Source organism: Pongo pygmaeus, chromosome 12, assembly GCF_028885625.2.
Source record: "Pongo pygmaeus isolate AG05252 chromosome 12, NHGRI_mPonPyg2-v2.0_pri, whole genome shotgun sequence".
NCBI classification, from domain to species: Eukaryota; Metazoa; Chordata; class Mammalia; order Primates; family Hominidae; genus Pongo; species Pongo pygmaeus.
In genome coordinates, this window is record NC_072385.2 from 87,197,521 (window position 1) to 87,217,195 (window position 19,675).

General features: G+C 44.3%; 1 protein-coding gene across 3 annotated transcripts in view; it reads left to right on the plus strand.

The window, feature by feature from the left end:
• Window positions 1–8,923, plus strand: part of ATP6V1E2 (ATPase H+ transporting V1 subunit E2) — a 30,212-nt gene extending 21,289 nt beyond the window's left edge. For 2 of the 3 annotated variants that reach the window (XM_054473168.1, XM_054473189.2), the window contains one exon: window positions 7,958–8,915. In XM_054473168.1, the coding sequence (XP_054329143.1) occupies window positions 8,059–8,739 (681 nt within the window). In that variant the 5' untranslated portion in view covers window positions 7,958–8,058 and the 3' untranslated portion in view covers window positions 8,740–8,915. Of the gene's footprint in view, window positions 1–1,732; window positions 1,790–7,957 lie in introns of those variants that run through there. The other variant, XM_054473179.1, reaches the window with a different exon arrangement.
• The last annotated feature ends 10,752 nt before the right edge of the window (window positions 8,924–19,675 follow it).

Genomic DNA, 19,675 nt, shown 5'->3' on the forward strand with positions numbered 1-19,675 from the left:
AGAGGAAGCAAAAATAACTGGAAAAACAAACACCAAATCCAGCTGTGAACTGTATCTGGAAAACAGATCATGCTGTCATTTGGAGGAGGAGTCCAGAGATTAAGGAGTGGTGGGGCTTAAACTGGGCCTGAATATATGGGCAGGATTTGTTAAGTGGAGGGAAGCATTATAGCCAAGACAGCAGCGTGAGCCACAGCTGTTAAGTGGGACTGTGGCTGTTTTGGGGGGAGGCCCCAGTAGTGAAGGGTTCACGAGAGCCAAGTCTGGCTTGGAGGGCCCTTTCTGCTGTCCCCAGCACAGGCGGAGTGGGTGCCACTTACAGCATCCGCCTGCTTCAGCAGGGTAGAAGTGTCTGAGCCCTCATGTAAGGATAGGCATGTGCATTTCACATTTCTTGGTTTGTTTTGTTGTTTTGCTCAAGTCACAGGCCCATGTGGGCTCATAATCTCCATCCCAGACAGACCGGAAGTTACATCTGCTAGACACATTACATGGGCACACGCATTCCTGCAGAGGCACTTGCTCAATCCCTGCCTTTTAACCCTGCCCCACCCTGCAGCTGCCTTCACATACCAGCACTAATGAGCTATTTAGAAGTGGGGGTGCAGGGAGGGGACATGAGAACTCAGGACTGCAGATACAGGCACAAGGATGTGTGACAGGCTGTGAGATGACTCCACCTCATCCCCAGTTCAGAGCCCTGGGATTCAGGAACTTCCACCACCATCACAAAGGATATGGCTGGTCACCTGAGACTGTGGGCAAAGGTACCATGAAGTGTTGTGGAGAGGAGGGTCACTAACTCCAGGCAGGGCTGCTAAGTTTATTACAAAGAGGCAAGACTAGAATATCTTTCCACTTTAGTGAGTGGAAACCTAATCATTCATAGGTATCCTGTACACACAGAACAACTATGATGAAGAGTGAGGCCTAAATCAGAGGAGACGAGGACAGTAATAATAGTAGTAGTGATAATAACAACTACCAGACATGAAGATTAACCATGCCTAGCATTGTGTTAAACGTCTCACTTCTTTCATTTAATCCTTACAATAATCCAGTATGTGGCTGCTATTATTTTTATTACACAGATGAAGAAACTGAGGGCTTGAGGGGTATACTACTTTGCCAAAGTCATACAAATGGTAAGTGCAGAACCAGGATCTGAATTCCGGCAGTCTGACTGCAGAGCCCACGCCAATGCCATGGAAGCTGGCGATGCCCATTAGGCCCTGTCTGGGCATGAAGAGGATGTCCTCCCTCATGAGCTGGAACACAGCATCCCCTGTTGTGGGTGTGGCTCTCTTAAAGACCATCTGGTGAATTTTGCTTGTGCTGGTTTCTTATTAAACAACCTTCAGATTTGGCTTCACGTGCAACTCACATAGAGGGAAAGGAGGCCATGATCCACCAACATGACAGCTGTATTTTTCATTAGTAAATTAGCAAACTGGTTGCCTGGGTCCCCATGCATACCTGTTAAGGTGAGCCCACCCCAGAGCTAAAGGCTACCATGTGCCAACTTAACTGAAATTCTGAGTGTGCAAGGATAACCCCTGTCATGGCCCCGGGTGCCAAGGAAATCCCTTTTAGCCTCCTCTTGGCAGACTTGGCCAGCCTTCCCCAGTGACAGCCTGGCTCTTTGGATTCAAGCTGCCTGGTCAGACTGCAAGGGTCATCTGTACAAAGAAGGAAGCAACAGTGCCAGGTTCCAGCGTGCATTCCAAGTTCCACATTCTGTGTGCAGACTCCCAACGCCAGAGCAAAGGCAGGCCCCTGGCAGGGACTGGTAAGGCTTCACCTGATGTATTTCTTCCTATATACATGTAACCTGGGGCTTCATGGACCTTGTACTCTCTCTGCTTTCATTGACAGTGGTTCCTAAAGCTGGTCAGCATCAGGGTTACCTGGGGAGCCTTAAAACACACACATACACACACACACACACGCACACACGCACACTATTGACTTGTCTTATTTAGGAGCAGAAAATGCTTTTGCTGTAGTTACAAAAATGCAGGTTTTTTTTAAAAGTACATCCTAAAGTAATGAGGAGTGGATGGGCTAAATAAATTTTCTTTCTGACTTCCAATGACATTTTGTAAGGTTGAACCCAAGGGCTTGGTCTTTGTCACAAACACTGGGTGGTTTTTTCCACCAAGCTTGGTAAGTGGTACAGGTTTCTGGGATAGCATTTGTGTGTGTGTGTGTGTGTGTTGTGTGTGTGTGTAACAAATGTTTAAGAGTATGGTACAGTACTGTTAACTGTATGTACATTACTGTACAGTAGGTCTCTAGAACTTTTTCATCTTGCATCACAAAAACTACACCCATTGAACAGAACCCCATTTCCCCTACCCCCACCCGTGGAAACTGTCATTCTGTTAATATTTCCTGGTTCCATGAGTTTGACTACTTTAGATATCCCATAAGTGGAATCATGCAGTATTTAATCTTCTATGATGGGCTTATTTTACTTAGAATTATGTCCTCAAAGTCCATCTATGTTGTAACACGTGACAGGATTTTCTTCCTTTTTAAGGCTTTATAATATTCCATTTTATGTATACACCACATTGTCTTTATCCATCCATCAATAAGCATGTAGATTGTTTCTACCTCTTGGCTATTTTGAATAACGCTCCCCTGAACATTGGTGTGCAAACATTTCTTCAAGATTCTATTTTCAGTTCTTTTGAATAAATACCCAGAAGTGGGATCGCTGGATTACATGGTAATTCTATTTTTAACTTGTTGAATAACCACCATACTGTGTTCCATAGCAGCTGCATCATTTTACATTCCCACCAACCCAGTGCACAGGAGTTCCAGTTTCTGCACATCCTTGCCAACACTTGTTATTTTCTTTTTCTTTCTTCTTTTTAAAAAAATAATGACCGTCCTGTCAGGAGTAAAGTGATATCTCATTGTGCTTTTGCTTTGCATTTCCTTGATGATTGATGTTGAGCACATGATGTTTTCCTACGCCTGTTGGCCTTTGTATGTCTTCTTTGGAGAAATGTCTACTCAGTTGTTTTGCCCATTTCAAAATCAAGTTTGTTGTTGTTGTTGCTTTTGCTTTGAGTTGTAAAAGTTCCTTATGTATTCTGGATATTAACTTCTTACGAGATATACGGTTTGCAAATATTTTTCCCATTCCATTGGTAACCTTTTCACTCTGTGGATTGTTTGATTTGCTGCACAGACACTTTTAAATTTTATGCAATCTCATTTGTCTATTTTTGCTTTTGTTGTCTGTGCTTTCTGTGTCATATCCAAGAAATCATCGGCAAGACCAATGTTATGAAGCTTTGCCCATTTGTTTCTTTCTAGGAATTTTATTGTTTCAGGCCGTATATTTAAGTCTTCAATCAATTTTTAGTTGATTTTTGTGTATGCTTAAAATAAGGGTCCAATTTCATTCTTTTGCATGTGGATATCTAGTTTTCCCAACACCATTTATTGAAGAGACTATCTTTCCCCCATTATGTAGTCTTGTCACCCTTATTGATGATCATTAGATTGTAAATGTAGGGTTTATTTCTGGGCTCTTCATTCTTTTCCATTGGTCTATGTATCTAGCTTTATGCCAGTACCAAACTGTTTTAATTACTTTAACTTTGTAGTATATTTTGAAGTCAGGAAGTGTGAGACCCCTAGCTTTGTTGTTCTTTCTCAAGATTGTTTTTGGCTATTTGGGGTCCTTTGTGATTCCATATGAATTTTAAAATTCTCCCACCCTATTTCTGCAAAATACAGCATCAGGATTTTGATAGGGATTGCACAGAATCTGTGGATCATTTTGGTTAGTATGGACGTTTTAACAATATTAGTTCTTCCAACATATGAACATGGGATGTCTTTCCATTTATTTGTTTTTAACTTCTTTCAGCAATGTTTTATAGTTTTCAGTAAACAAGTACTCTAGTTCCTTGAGGTATAAAGTTAGGTAACTTATTTGAGAGATTTTTTTTTTTTAATATAGAGGTTACTACTATAAACTTTCCTCAGAATTGCTTTTGCTGCATCTCATAAGTTTTGGTATGTTGTAGTTTCATTTTCATTTGGTCTCAAGATATGTTCTAGTTTTCTTTTTGACTTATTCTTTAAAAATTGTTTTTTAGAGACAGGGTCTCATTTTGTTGCCCAGACTGGAGTGCACTGGCACCTCATTAGCTTATTACAGCCTCGAACTACCAGGTTCAAGCGATTCCTGCTTCAGCCTCCCAAAGTGTTGGGATTATAGGCATGAGCCACTGCACCCGGGCTGACTTATTCTTTAACCCTTGGTTGTTCAAAAATATGTTGCTTGATTTCCACATATGTGTGAATTTTCTAATTTTCCTTCGGCTATTGATTTCCAGTTTCATTCCATACAGTTGAAAACATACCTGGTGTGATTTCAATCTTCTTAAATTTATTGAGATTTGTTTTATAACCTAACATGTGATCTGTCCTAAAGACTGTTCCATGTGCACTTGAGAAGAATGTGTATTGTGCTGCTGTTGGGTGGAATTCTCTGCATATATGTCTGTAAGGTCCATTTGGTCTATGGTGTTGTTCAGGTTCTCTGCTTCTTTACTGATTTTCTGTCTGAATATTCTCTCCATTTTGACAGTAGGGTATTGAAATCTCCTACTATTATTGTATTGCTGTCTATTTCTTCCTTTGGTTCTGTCAATGCTTGCTTCATATATTTGGGTGCGCTGATGTTGGGTACATATATAAGTGTTCTATCTTCCAGGTGAATTGACTCTTTTATCATTATATAATGTCTTTGTCTCTTGTGACAGTTCTTGACTTAAAGTCTATTTTGTCTGACATCAGTATGGCCACCCCTGCCCTGTCTTGTTACTTTTGCATGGAATATATTTTTCCATCCTTTCACCTTCAGCCTATGTGTGTCCTTAATTTCTAAAATTAGTCTCTTGTAGACAGCAAATAGTACGATCTTGTTTATTTTGTTAATCCATTCGGCCACTCTATATCTTTTCATTGGAACATTTAATCCATTTATATTTAAAGTAATTACTGATAGAGAAAGACTGACTGTTGCTATTTGTTAACTGTTTTTTTTGTGTGTGTGTGTTTTTTTTTGTCTCACAGCTTTTTGTCTCTCTTTTCCTCTCTCGCTATCTTCCTTGTGTTTGACTCCCCCACACCTGCCCCCAACTCCTGGTGGCAACATACTTCAATTCTTTTCACATTTTCTTTTGTGTAACTTCCATAGGTATTTTCTTTGTAGTAACTGTGGGCTAACATGAAACATATTATAATTTTAACTGTCTATTTTAAGCTGATGAATTAACTTCAATCACAAGCAAAAACTCTTTTTTTACCCCCCCAACATTGTTATTTATGTCACAAATTGCATCTTTTTATATTATGTATCCGTTAACATATTTTTATAGTTATAGTTACTTTTTATACTTTTGCCTTTTAACTTCTATACCAGAATTAAAAGTGATTTACATACCACCACTACAGTATTACAGTATTCTGTATTTGCCAATATCTTTATCTTTACTAGTGAGCTTTATACTTTCATATGCTGTCTAGTGGCCTTCTGTTTCAAATAGAAGGATTCCCTTTAGTATATCTTGTAAGGTAGGTCTAGTGGTGATGATCTTCCTCAGCTTTTGTTTATCTAGCAAAATCTTTAGTTTTCTTTCATTTTCGAAGGACAGTTTTTCGAAATATAGTATTCTTGATTAGCAGGGTTTTTTTTTTTTCAGCCCTTTGAATATATCATCTTACTCTTTCCTGTACTACAAGATATCTACTGAGAAATCCACTGGTAGTCTTATGGAAGCTCCCTTATATGTGATGAGACTCTTTTCTCTTTCTGTCTTTGACTTTTGACAATTTGATTATAATGTGTCTTGATAAGGACTTTTTTGGGTTTATCTTAGTTGGAGTCCATTAGACTTCTTGAATCTGGATAGACATTTCCCTCCCCAGATTTGAGAAGTTTTTGGCCATTATTTCTTTTAAAACTTTCTATCCTTTTTTCCCAGCCTTCTTTTGAGACTCCCATAATGCATATATTGGTCTGCTTGATGATGTCCCGTAAGTCTCTTAGGCTTTCTTTACTCTCTCTCATTCTTCTTTTCTTTTTGCTCTTTTGACTGGATAATTTCAAATGTTATATCTTCAAGTTCACTGATCTTTTCCTGTTGAACTCCTCTAGTGAATTTTTTCAGTTCAGTTATGGTATTCTTCAGCTCCAAAATTTGTTTGGTTCTTTTTCATATTTTCTATATCTTTTTTGATATTCTCATTTTGTTCATACATCATTTTCCTGGGCTTGTTGAGCATCCCAGGGAACCTTTTAAAGATATGGATTCCCAGACCTTACTGGCAGAGATTCTGATTCAGTAGGTATAGGGTTGGGGCCTTAAAAGGTATATTTCTTTTTTTCTTTTTTCTTTTTATTTATTTATTTTTTTGAGACAGAGTCTCACTCTTGTCACCCAAGCTGGACTGCAATAGCATGAGTTCAGCTCACTGGAATCTCCACCTCCCGGGTTCAAGCGATTCTCCTGCCTCAGCCCCCTGAGTAGCTGGGATTACAGGCACCCGCCACCACGCCCAGCTAATTTTTGTATTTTTAGTAGAGATGGGATTTCACCATGTTGGCCAGGCTGGTCTTGAACTATTGACCTCAATTGATCCACCCACCTCGGCCTCCCAAAGTGCTGGGATTACAGGCATGAGTCACCACACTAAAAGCTATATTTCTTAAAGATCCTCCAAGTGGTTCAGATATACATCCGGGTTTGGAAACCACTTCTAGTAAAAAGACCACCTTCAATCTCTTCCCCTTCCCTTATATAAGCTCTAGGGAAGTGGGGAGGTCTAGGCTTATATAAAGTATATAAAGTGTTTTGTTGTTATTGTTGTTGTTGTTGTTTTTGAAATGGACGGAGTCTTGCTGTGTCACCAGGCTCGAGTGCAGTGGCGTGATCTCAGCTCACTGCAACCTCTGCCTCCTGGGTTCAAGCAATTCCCCTGCCTCAGCCTCCTGAGTAGCTGGGACTACAGGCATGTGCCACCATGCCTGGCTAATTTTTTTGTATTTTAGTAGAGACGGGGTTTCACCATGTTGGCCAGGATGGTCTTGATCTCATGACCTCGTGATCCACCTGTCTTGGCCTCCCAACGTGCTGGGATTACAGGCGTGAGCCACTGCGCTCGGCCATAAAGTTTTTAAATATAAGCTTCTGGGAAGTGAATAGATAATGGATAGAATATGCAGACAGAAAATCAGTAAAGAAACAGAGAACTTGAACAATGCTATAGACCAAATGGACCTTACAGACATATATGCAGAACATTCCACCCAACAGCAGCAGAATACACATTCTCCTCAAGTGCACATGGAACATTCTTTAGGATGGATCTCGTTAGGTTACAAAGCAAGTCTCATCTCTCCAAGGTGCCATTTTCTGTTTAGTAGTACTCCTTTTTCTCTGTAGAAGGTTCTTACAACCCTCCTACCTCCAGGAAGAATTAAATCCTGGCTGGATTAAATCCTGGCTGGAATAATTCCTTTCTGGATTAAATCCTGGCTGACCATGAGTTTCTTAAGACTTTCCCCAACCCTCCTGATCCCAAAGTGTGGATATGCTTTCCATTTATGTATTAATTTGGTGTTTCCATTCTGTTGGCTTTCTATCTGAGTCTTAGGCCACTGCTGTGTAGAGAACTTCTGGACTAGGTCTGCCCTAACTGCCTCATTATTATTTGATGACAATGATAGTGAGTGTAGCAGGGATGGAATTCTGGAGATCTAGGTTCAAGTCTCTGTTCTTCTAGAGTATAACCTTGGATAAATTGTGTTCCCTCTCTGAACCTCAGTTTCCTCATCTGTGAAGTGAGGGGTATATATACGGTCTCTGCAATCCTCCTCTATAGCCTCTGACTTTCTCTTTCATCCTCTTGTTCACTGGTATAGCTGAGAAAGTGGAACTCCAGAGACACTCCTGAAATTGTCCTAAGTCAAAGGAGCCAAACGGTATACCAGGTCCCTCTCTGCCGTCCCCTCTGAGAGCAGCCATGGCCCTGAGTGATGTCGATGTGAAAAAGCAGATTAAGCACATGATGGCTTTCATTGAGCAGGAAGCCCATGAGAAAGCCGAGGAAATCGATGCCAAGGCTGAGGAAGAGTTTAACATTGAGAAAGGACGCCTCGTGCAAACCCAACGACTGAAGATTATGGAGTATTATGAGAAAAAGGAGAAGCAAATAGAGCAACAGAAGAAAATCCTGATGTCCACCATGAGGAATCAGGCGAGGCTGAAAGTCCTGAGAGCCCGAAATGACCTCATCTCAGATTTGCTCAGTGAGGCGAAGCTGAGACTCAGCAGGATTGTGGAGGACCCAGAGGTCTACCAGGGGCTGCTGGATAAACTGGTGCTCCAGGGTCTGCTCCGACTGCTGGAACCTGTGATGATTGTGCGCTGCCGGCCACAGGACCTCCTCCTAGTGGAGGCTGCTGTGCAAAAAGCCATCCCCAAGTACATGACAATTTCCCAAAAACATGTGGAGGTCCAGATTGATCAAGAGTCATACCTGGCTGTGAATGCAGCTGGAGGTGTGGAGGTCTACAGTGGCAATCAGAGAATAAAGGTTTCAAATACCTTGGAAAGCCGACTGGATCTCTCAGCCAAGCAAAAGATGCCAGAAATACGAATGGCCTTGTTTGGTGCTAACGCCAACAGAAAGTTCTTTATATAAGCCTCTGGGAAATGAAGCTAGTGTTGAACCACTAAACCATAAAAGTTTAAGTTTTTTGGGGAAAAGAAACCAGTAGTGTTTCCTCCTCTTTGATGCTCTGATATTGTTCTGTTTTTCTTCATGAAATACCCTTTGGATAGCTAAAGTGTTAACTTTGAAATAAAGCCCAAATTAATGCTCAGAATTCAAATTCCAATTCATCCATACATGCCACAGCTTCTGGTCCATTCTGCAGTCTGGGATAAGGGGAGTGATGACATCTGCTTTTCAGCTTGGCCTCAGGTGGTGAATGTGTGAGATGTGAATAGTGTTCTTGGCCTGTGGTTCTGGGTGCTCTAGTTTAATATGCATATGAAGTGTGTTTTTCTTTTGTTTCAGCTTCAGTACCCAAACTTGTGCTATTTAATGAGGTCTAGAGGTCTTCCTCACATGTTCAGAACCAACTTCATGGGCATCCAACCAGCACAGTCACACAGGGGCGCATGCTCAGAAGGGCCCAGCACCTGGGGTTTAGTGATCTGTATTTCCTGCCCTGAAATTCCTAATTTCAACTTTGGATGTATGCTTTGTAAGGGATGCTTGATGGAACATTGGGGCATGTGCCAGGGGTTTGGAGCCTTGGCTCACACATGGTACTGACTCCCAAAGCCTACCCACCTTCTTGGGATGGGTTGTTGGCCAACCAATTCCCAGTCCCCTGGTGCCCTGAGGCCCAGCCTTCCTCCACCTCACCCAGTAAGCATTGCTTCCCTCTGCCCCTGGCGGGGGCCTGGTGTACCTGCAGGGAGAGTCAGAATGGGGTTTCATGCTCTGTGGAGTTTCAGGGCCAGAAATCTCTGCCCAAGGCTGGCAGCTCCATAGCATATTCAGTAGACAACATGGGGGAAAGGGTGAGTCTTACCCACCAGATACTGAGCCCGTCCTGGTGTAGAGGTTTAAAGACCCTAGGAGTTACCTATCCGCTATAGGGCAGCCAGACCACTGGAAGGAGAGATGCCAGCTCGTCTTCCCTGATCCTGGCCCAGGCCCACAGTGGTGGCTAGTGGGAAGGGGGACCCAACCACTGCCAAACTTGCTGCACCAGAGTCTTAGGACAGGACCCTCAGGAGCTTGTAAATGTCTGCACTTGGCCTGCAAAGTATCTCTGTGCCTGGCAGGGTCCTCCCTTGGACAGCTCAGTGCCTGGGGGAACTTGGATGCATCTCTTCTGGCCAGTGTGAGGCACCTTCTGGGAGGAGCCAAGAAATACAGATTGTATAATTTTGGTGACTTGGCATATAGGCACTGCACAATAGAAAAGTAAATGGTAGAATTCATGCTAATAATTTAAATTTTCTTCGCTTAAGAAGACATTAAATAGCAAATAAACACTATGAAAAGTCAAGAAAAAACTACAGAAGAAAGGAAAAAGCTTTATATTTTAGTGCCATTCATGGCACTTCTTTCCTGCTTTTTGAACAAAGGATCTCACATTTTCTTTACTTTTCTTCTTCTTCTTCTTTTTTTTTTTTTTTTGAGATGGAGTTTCTCTCCTGTTGCCCAGGCTGGAGTGCAATGGTGTGATCATGGCTCACTGCAACCTCCGTCTCCGGGTTTCAAGTGATTCTCTTGCCTCAGCCTCCCGAATAGCTGGGATTACAGGTGCGTGCCACTATACTCGGCTAATTTTGTATTTTTAGTAGAGACGGGGTTTCACTATATTGGCCAGGCTGGTCTCAAACTCCTGACCTCAGGTGATCCACCTGCCTCGGCCTCCCAAAGTGCTGGGATTACAGGCGTAAGCCACTGTGCCTGGCCAGATCTCATGTTTTCATTTTGTACTGGGCTCTGCAGATTACATAGCAGGTTCTGCATATGTATGTGTGATTTAAGGTCTAGTCCATGCCTGATGTTGCTTTACTTATTAAAATAGAATTTTTTTGAAGAACAGAAATCCCAAGATGCTCTGCTGAGGGCAAAGGTTGGCCTGTGTGGTTAGGACTCTGTAAGGAACAGAAACTTCATGAAACTCAAACACAAAGTAGGGGACAGGCTACTAGTAAGTTGGGGTGTCTCACAGAACCTAGAACAGGAATCCTTCATGTTCTCAGGAGAGGGCTGGAATTGGGACTCAGAAAGCCATCTGAAATCCTCTATATGGCCATTTTTCTTTCTTTAACGAGTGACTTTCTCTGTTGCCCAGTTTAAATGGCGGAATATGCATGCCCCACAATTCCAAAGTTGACATGTTATAGTTCCAGAAACAAACTTGCTTCTCTTGAAGTCCATTCCATTTTCCCAGGAGGGAATCTATTTGGCCGAGCTGGGGTCAGGTGTCTACCTATGGTCCATTTAATATCTGGGGTAGTTCCCAGAGAAAGAAGGGTCTTTGTCAACTGAACGGACTCACCACAGGTTGTCTTCTATGTGGGCCCTTTTGAGTTTCAAATAAACTTTTTTTTTTTTTTTTTTTTTTTTTTGAGATGGAGTCTAGCTGTGTCGCCTAGGCTGGAGTGCAGTGGCACGATCTTGGCTCACTGCAACCTCCGCCTCCTGGGTTCAAGTGATTCCTCTGCCTCAGCCTCCCGAGTAGCTGGGACTACAGGCGCGTGCCACAACACCCGGCTAATTTTGGTATTTTTAGTAGAGATGGGGTTTCACCATGTTGGCCAGGCTGGTCTCGAACTCCTGACCTCATGATCTGCCCGCCTTGGCCTCCCAAAGTGCTGGGATTACAGGTGCAAGCCACCGCGCCCAGCCTCAATGAACATTTTCTAAATGCCAGTGGTGAGCCAGGCACTGTGCTGGGTGCTGGGCTGCATAAAAGAATATGATCTGGCTCTGTTCTTTAAGGAGTCAGAGACACATAAACAGATGATGATCATGATAATGATACAATGTAGCAAGTGCCAGCCTAGTGCTGATGTGCAATCCTGTGGCAGGAAGGGAGGGTAACAGAAGGGTTCCTGGGCTTTGGCAGTTGAGCTGAGGAAAGCATGTGCCAAGGCCCTGAGGTGTGAAAATGCAGGGTGAGTTAGAGGAGCTGTGTGTAACAGTTCATCGTGATGGAATGAGGGGTGAGGAGGAAGAGACCATGGATGAAGGTGGAAAGATGGGCCTCATTACACGGTGTTGCTCTGGAGGTTGGTGGGGGTTTTTTTTTGTTTGTTTGTTTGTTTGTTTTTGTTTCTGTCGGGTTTTTTGTTTTTTTTGTTTGTTTGTTTGTTTGAGACGAGGTCTTGCTCTGTTGCCCAGACCGAAGTGCAGTGGTGTGATCTTGGCTCACTGCACCCTCAACCTCCTAGGCTCGAGCAATCCTCCCATCTCAGCAGGTTACAGCAGGAAGTGGGAGCCAAATTCCCAGAAGGGGATGGGCTGGGGCTTGGTCCCCAGTCCTGAGTAGCTGGGACTACAGGCATGCACCACTGCACCTGGCCATTTTTTTTTATTCTTTGTAGAGACGGGTCTCACTATGTTGGCCAGGCTGGTCTTGCCCTCCTGGGCTCAAACAATCCTCCAGCCCTTGGCCTCCCAAAGTGTTAGAATTACAGGCGTGAGCCACCACACCTGGCCTACTCAGGAGTTTTGACTTAATTCTGGTGGGTGAGTGATAAGGAGGTCATTGAGGGACTTTAAGAGTGAATGAAACAATTAAAGCTGGACTTTCAGAAAGATTATTCCAGTGTCGCTGTGGGTGGAGGACACATTAATGCGGGGGAGAGACTGGAGGCAGGGCACCTCTCACGGGGGCTATTTATCAGCCTGAGTGAGAGGTGATAAATAACCTACCCGCTCTTTCATGAGGCAGGTGAACTTCACGACACAAAGGTGGAAGAGATTAGAATCAGTGACTTCTGTCCTATGCCTCCTCCCTTCCCCCACCCCAATATATTTTTTCACTTGTCCAGGCTTGAGGCTTTATTACAGTTTCATATCATCTTACAATTTTTTCTTATGAGAGTCTTCCTACCCTCCAAGCTTTCCCCCCTCTCTCCTCACCATCATTCCAGGCCCAGCAAAGCACCCACTTCCCAGCTGATCAAGCCCCCAGCCCTTCCCCTTCTGGGAAGTCAGCCCCCACTTCCTGCTGTAACCCTGGAGTGTCTGAATCCCCTCGGCCTACCCTAGCTCTGGCCCCCTGAGCCACCCTCAATCTGTTAGCTGCCCCCAACATCAATTCACCTCCCCCAAAAATGGACAGTCGTAGGTTTTATGAAGGGTTTTGTGGGAAGTTGAGGAGAGTGTTACATTGTACCTATGGGACAAACTTTCCCCTAAGTCACATTTAAGTATCTCTATATTTTCCAACTTTTCTCTCTCCTGGAGCTGCCACACATTAGCTCTTTCTCCCCAGGTTTCTCCCTCTCAACCCCGTGGGTTCCAGCCTTTACCTCACCATGTCCCTTCAGCAACACAAAAGCCTTGGCCTCTCGCAGTCTCTGGACGTAGGGACTGTGTCTCTCATTGAGGACTTTTCACGCACTGCTTTTCTTTACTGTTAGCAACTTTATCTACTGTGTCTTATCTTTTTAGACACAGCTCCTTATGGACAGAGACTGTGTCTTTTCTCTTTTTTGCATCCCCTGCTGCTGTGTTACATTAGTGCCTAACACAGTAGGTTCTGAATAAGCATTGATCATTGTTACATTCTTCTCTCCAGGTCTGGCTCTGGGTTATGGACGGAGGACTCCAGAGCCTCTCTCCTTTCCTAGTCCATAGATTTGGACATAAAAATGGGCAAGGATGTGAGATGGTGGTCAGGGGAAAGGTGGTGCATTGTATTCCAAGGATCCTTCTGGACAAGAAAATCCTCTATTGCTCCCAGGGAAAGACTGTGGATGGGGACAGCCTGAAATTCAGGCAGGATATGCCCCCTGCCTCACTTCAGTCCAGTGGTTGGTTACTCCTGGGCTTGCCTGAGGGCTTATTGAATCCCATCCCTCCATGGGAAACAGATGGGAGGGGCTTTGCTTTAGACCTGGGTGCAGAGGCAGGAGGCTCTGAAGGGACTGGGCCTGGTCTGTGTCCTCCATGGGGGCCTCAGCCATGGGAGAAGCACATCTTAGCCTTCATGTCTATATGTCTATGTGGCCATCAAGGCTAGACTTGACCTTTGGGGTGGGCTACCTGTCACCATCCTGTTGAGCTCCGACGGCCCTTTAGAGGTCTTTACCTTAGAAAGGTTTGCACTGGGCGCATTCTCTTAGTTGAGTGAATGGTACACACTAACATGCATCTTTTATTGGCATTAACATCCTCCCCTCTAGAAGGCATGTTCCTTGTGTAAGCTCCTTGGTCCCGTGAGCCAAAAGGAGCAAACTGTTACAACGTCAGGCAGGCACAACCCTTCCCCACACCTCTGCTCATTAACACTTCCTCCCCAGGCGCAAGGGAAGCTGTCTGCTACTGATGCAGAGGCTTTGCTTATGGTAATGGGACTGCTGTAGACTCACTCCCTGCTGGGGAAGAGCTGGGGGAAGCTGAACACACAGCAGGGAGGTCCTGCCCCACATGCTAGGAGGCCAGCTGCCTCCTAAGGATGGTAGGCAGAGTAACTTGGTGAAGGGACAGTGTGGATTTGGTTCTGATCTTGAGCTGCCTGGAGAGCCAGAGATGGAGGGGATGCTTTGACTGTGTGGCAGGACCTCAGAGAAGGCAGGGGAACCAACAGGAAATGCTGCAGGGCTTCGTCTCTGACCCTGGGCTCATAGGTCCCCTAGAAGTGGGTCAGCAGATCAACTCTGGGCCCAACCACACACCCCCTACCTCAGCTCTAGGGAGCAACTGCAGCCCCTTCCTGGGCTCCCCAGGGACATTGCTGAAGTCTTTGCCCCCATCCTATGCTCTCCCCAATCCACCCAGACACCCCTTCCAATTCACGAGTTCATCTCTGAAATCACACCTGGTACTGACAGCACTGGAAAAGGACTCTAGTCTCTCCTCCCACCCCCACCTTCCTATGGGCGATCCTAAAGCATGATAAACCCTCACCTTTCCTAGCACCCCATGCTTTCCTGCACAATCACACAGCTCACCCAGTGGTCTTGCCTTACAAAACAGCAATATGTCAACCTAAATGGTAGAAGCAGAGACAAAATTAATATAAGTAAAGAGTTTATATGAGTCAAGTTTGAGGATTGCAACCTGTGAGCATAGATTCAAGTTGCCCTAAATATACACTCTGATTAGCTGAAGTTACAAGCGGATTTTTAAAGGCAAAAGCAGAGGATAGGGTATGGGCTGATATAAAGTTGTTTGTCAGGAATTCTCATTGGTTTACATAAATAACATTGATTTGATTGGCTATACATTGTTAAGCTATAAAGCATGGGTTACAGTGTCTGGTATGGCACTATTAGGTTGATCTATAGCTACCTGTGGTGATAGCAAGCAGCTTCAAGAGATGAACACATTGCTCAAAGCGGGGGAGTAGGACGTGATTGCTGTCTCGTTTTAGTGTCTCTCTGGGCCTGATAATTAAAAGGACTTGTATTCCTCAGATAAAGGTTCTTTTCTTAACTCCTTTCATTGGGAGGTGAGTTACTCTGCTTCCCATTGCTGATGCAGCAAAAGGGGATCAGTCCAGGCAGGCCCTGGGCCTGGCTCCCCACACCCTCCAGCACATCCTTGGAGTGGGGGCACCTAGCACATGCTTTCATCACTGAGATGAGTCTGTAGAGGGTGATGTTTGACTCACCCTAGTTCCTACCAAACCTGAGTGGATTCATGTCCTGGAGATTACAGAAGGTTTAGAGCATGAAGTGACCTTGAGAGCCAAATGTTTGTCCGAATCTGAAGCCCAGAGTAAGCCAGGAAGCAGTCCAGGGTCATCACCAGCTAAGAAGCCTCCTGGTACTGCAAACAGAAAGCCTGAAAAGACTAGGTTGTCATCATTCATTTTATGAAAAACTTACTGTACAGAAGCTTAAGAACTTTGGCTTTCAGCAGGACAGAGAGGACAGAAAGTGCGTGGCCACAGCTGGGTCCTTGGAAAATCCTTCATGTCTCCTTCCCAGGGTGTTGTGACCTCAGGGCTTGGTCAAAATGAAGGCCCACAGAGAAGGGGTGCCTGTGGGTGACTGTACAAGGGATGTGACTTGAGGGGCCCAGGGAATGGCTGGAAGGAAGGAAGAAAGGAAAGGAGAGAGGGAAGGAAAGGGAGGGGAGGGAGTAGAAACAAAATGGGTTGGGGTTCAACCCGTAGAAGGAGAACAATAGGGAGTGTTTGAAGATTTTTGTCTTTGCTTGTTTGGAAATTGAACCTTGGGTTTTCATTCAGTTAAATTCAAATCAGTAGACCTCTTATTCATTCATTCATTTGACAAATATTTATTGAGTAGTTACCAAGTGTCAGGCACTCTGCCACGCACTGCATCCCTTGCAATGAACAAGAGAGTTAAGGTCCAGCCTTCACAAAGGAACATTCTAATGTGGATGAAGCGGGGAGGGGTGGGCACAGTGGGAGGGGTCAGGTTTGTGAAGGAACCCTAAACAAGTGGGCAGACGATGACTTGGGATTGGTTTAAGTGTTAAGGAGAAGTAAAGAGTTATGGGCAGCATGGCCTTCCATGACCCCGGCTCAAGGAAGGCCTCTTCCTAAATCTCCCTTGCACCTAAAGGAAGGGAAGGAGCCAGCCACAAAAACAGAAGAAGGGGAGGAGGGAACTGGAGAGACAGGAAGGGCATTCATTCTAAGCAGAGGGAACGGCAAGCGTGTCACATCTGTCTTGGATTGTTTGGGCTGCTATAAGAAAATACCTTAGACTGGGCAATTTATAAATAAGACAAATTCATTGCTCACAGTCTGGAGGCTGGGAAGTCCAAGATCAAGGCACCTAATCTCACTCATGAGGCCCTCCCAATCTAATCACCTCCCAGAGGCCCCACTTCTTAACACTGTCACATTGGGGATTAAGTGTCAACACATGAATTTTAGGGGGACACCGACATGCAGACCACAGCAACACTTGAACCATGGAGGCATCAAGGCAAAAACAGCTCTGCTGGTTTAAGGAGCAAGAAGGAGACCCATGGGGCTTTGCTAAGTGTGTGGAGGAGAAAGAGAAAAGATAAGGCTTTTGTGAGTCTTGTGGGTGGCATTTAAGGAATTTGGATTTATCCTAACTAGAGTGGGAAGCCACTGGGAGCTCCAAAGTATGTAAGGGACATGGCCTCTTTTACTGTGTGCCGGTTCTTGCACTTGCCTCTCCCCTTCCTTGCTCAAAATAACTCTCAATAACTCCACAGAAGTAGGAAAGCCAATGCCCCGTCATCAGCCAGCTCCGACCAATGCACACTTAAAACATTTTTTTGGAAAGCCCCCTTTAAATAGCTTTCGGGGCCAATGATATCCCTTTTCCTCGCAAAGAATACCATTAGCTTCACCTATGTCTTTAGTAGCAGAAATGGCTAACATTATGACAATCCCACCTCAAGGCAGGAACAAACACATGCACTATTTACAGAAATCCTTCAGGCCAGCAGAGGAAGCATCACCTTATCCACGCACTCTCACCTCCCTTTCTCCTTACTGGGGACCCTCACCTGCCAGCAGGACCGCTAAACCTAGGCTTAGCTCCCCCTTTTAAATTTTTGTGCCATTACCACACCTCCACACCTTTCAGTTTTCTCTTAGTTCTTTAAAGCATGCTTAAATTTCTTGACTACTTGAGTTGAGAGACACCTCTTCCTGCCTCCTTCTACCTTCCAGAAACTTTCCCCACTGTGCTGTGGAATCCTCAGACTCGGACATCTCCTGGACTCTCAGCCCATTGGTTTGTTTCATGTGCTTTGGAGTTTCGGTTTGTTGCCGTGGAGAGATGACCACCCCTTTACCTGTGACTTCCCAGATTTTTCCCACTTTGAGCCATGAGGTTCATCAGCCCCACCAAGGGACTAGGGAGTGGGGTGAGGGCTAGGGTACTGGCTCTGGCCCCATAAAAATCAGAAAGATATGCTAAGCAAGAAGGGTGCTGGGTATATCTTGAATGAATGAATAGAGCCTGGCTTTGTGGAATTGTGGCCCTGTCTTTGATGGAGTCCTTTGGGCTTTAGATTGGGCTCACTCCCCGTTCTCTCCAGCTTTTGCGTGACCCTGGCAAGTCACATACCTATTAAGTGAGGGACCAGGGGCCCAGGACCAACTTTTCTGGGGCTCTCCAGGCCCCCAATCCCCACCCCAGTGCTGGCTTCACCAGCTGTCACTGACTCTTGACCTCTTCTCGTCTCTCTTTCCAGGCTTATTTCACTGATACCGGCCAGGTTTGCAACTGGTCTTTGGCACATTCTGGCCTCGGGGATCCTTGCTGCTCTTACTGGGGTTGTGGGCAGGGTTGTACCTTAAACTGCAAGAAGAGGATAAACTACAAATCTACTGGCCTCTGTCTCCATCCAAGGGCAGAGCATGTTACCAGGGAGACTGCTTTTGGGGACAAGGGTGGCTGTGTGTGTATGGTTGGGGGGAAGTGGGTGGGTGGATGAGTTTGGAGAGTGCAGGAGAATGCTTTAGGCCTTGTTGACTTCCCATTCTGAAGACAAAGCATTAATAGGCATGTTTCCTGCCTCCAGGCTTACCCACTAGAGAGAACCTACACTTGGATCTTGGGTTTGGGGTCTTAATAATAGCAGTTTGTATTCTCTAGGCAGGGCTTTGCAGCCCTCTATGTGAGAGAATCACTGTGCTTTTATAGGCCAGAGCCTTGAGGCGGGAGCTTGCAAGCCTAGGGTTCTAGTGCAGGGTTGCCATTCATCTGCTAGTTTACATCAAGCAACTTGCTCACTTTTTCTTGGCCGTAACTGTCCTGTCATTAACGTGGGAGAGAAAATGCCTATTTGCATTGGGATGTTTGGGCCATAAAATGAGATGAAGCAGAAAGCATATTCTAAAATGCAAAAGAGGCATCTATGTGTTCCATGCTAATTTTGATACTAAACCTTAAATCAATGAAACTAGTTTTATTATTAAACAAGAAATAGAAAAATGTTATAGAAGTTCAAAAAATATTTTAAAATCGAATTTAATTTTACTATCCTGTTGCAGTTATCATTTCCTCTTTCCTTACAGATTTTACAATGATATTCTCAAATAATTATGCATAATATGCCTAGCATTTTTTATTTTTTCACATAATGGTATCACTTGGTCTTTGTAATCTTCATTTTCAATGCCTGCAAACTATTGCAATAGATATATATTTTATAACTCACTTAACGAATCCAATAGTGACCCAAGTATCAACAGTAATTGATATGTGAGCTACTTTCAAGCTTTCATTACAATGAATACTGCTGTAATCAGCACCTGGCTTTTTAGTGAAATCGATCTGTACATAACATTTTGTCTAATTGTTAAATTAATACACACACGCACATTATAGAAAATTTAAAAGAAAATCTAAATCACTGGTGACTGTACCACTGAGAGATACCATAGTGAAAATGTGGGAGTCTGTCTTCCCATCCTTTTCCTCTGCATACATTGTGTGTAGTGGCAAATGTATACACATATATACATATCACTGGCCTGATGGTGTATATGCAGTGTTGTATTCTTATTTCTTACTAGTTACTATTGTGGCAGACAGTTCAGAGTGTGGAGGCTAAGAGGCTGGGCTCTAGACTCAAATTAACCTAAATCAGAGTTCATCCCTTTGGATAAACCATAACCCTCAATTTTTCACACTTCATTAGCTAGTCAACCTTAGGCAATTTTTTTGTCTAGGCCAGTTTTTAGAAGAAGAAGAATGCTGGGTACAGTGGCTCACATCTGTAACCCCAACACTTTGGGAGGCTGAGGTGGGCAGATTGCTTGAATCTAGGAATTAGAGACCAGATCAGGCAACATAATGAGACCCCATCTCTACAAAAAATTTAAAAAATAGCTGGGCATGTTGGCAAGTGCCTGTAGTCCCAGCTACTTGGGAAGCTGGGTTGGAGAATTGCTTGAGCCAGGGAAGTC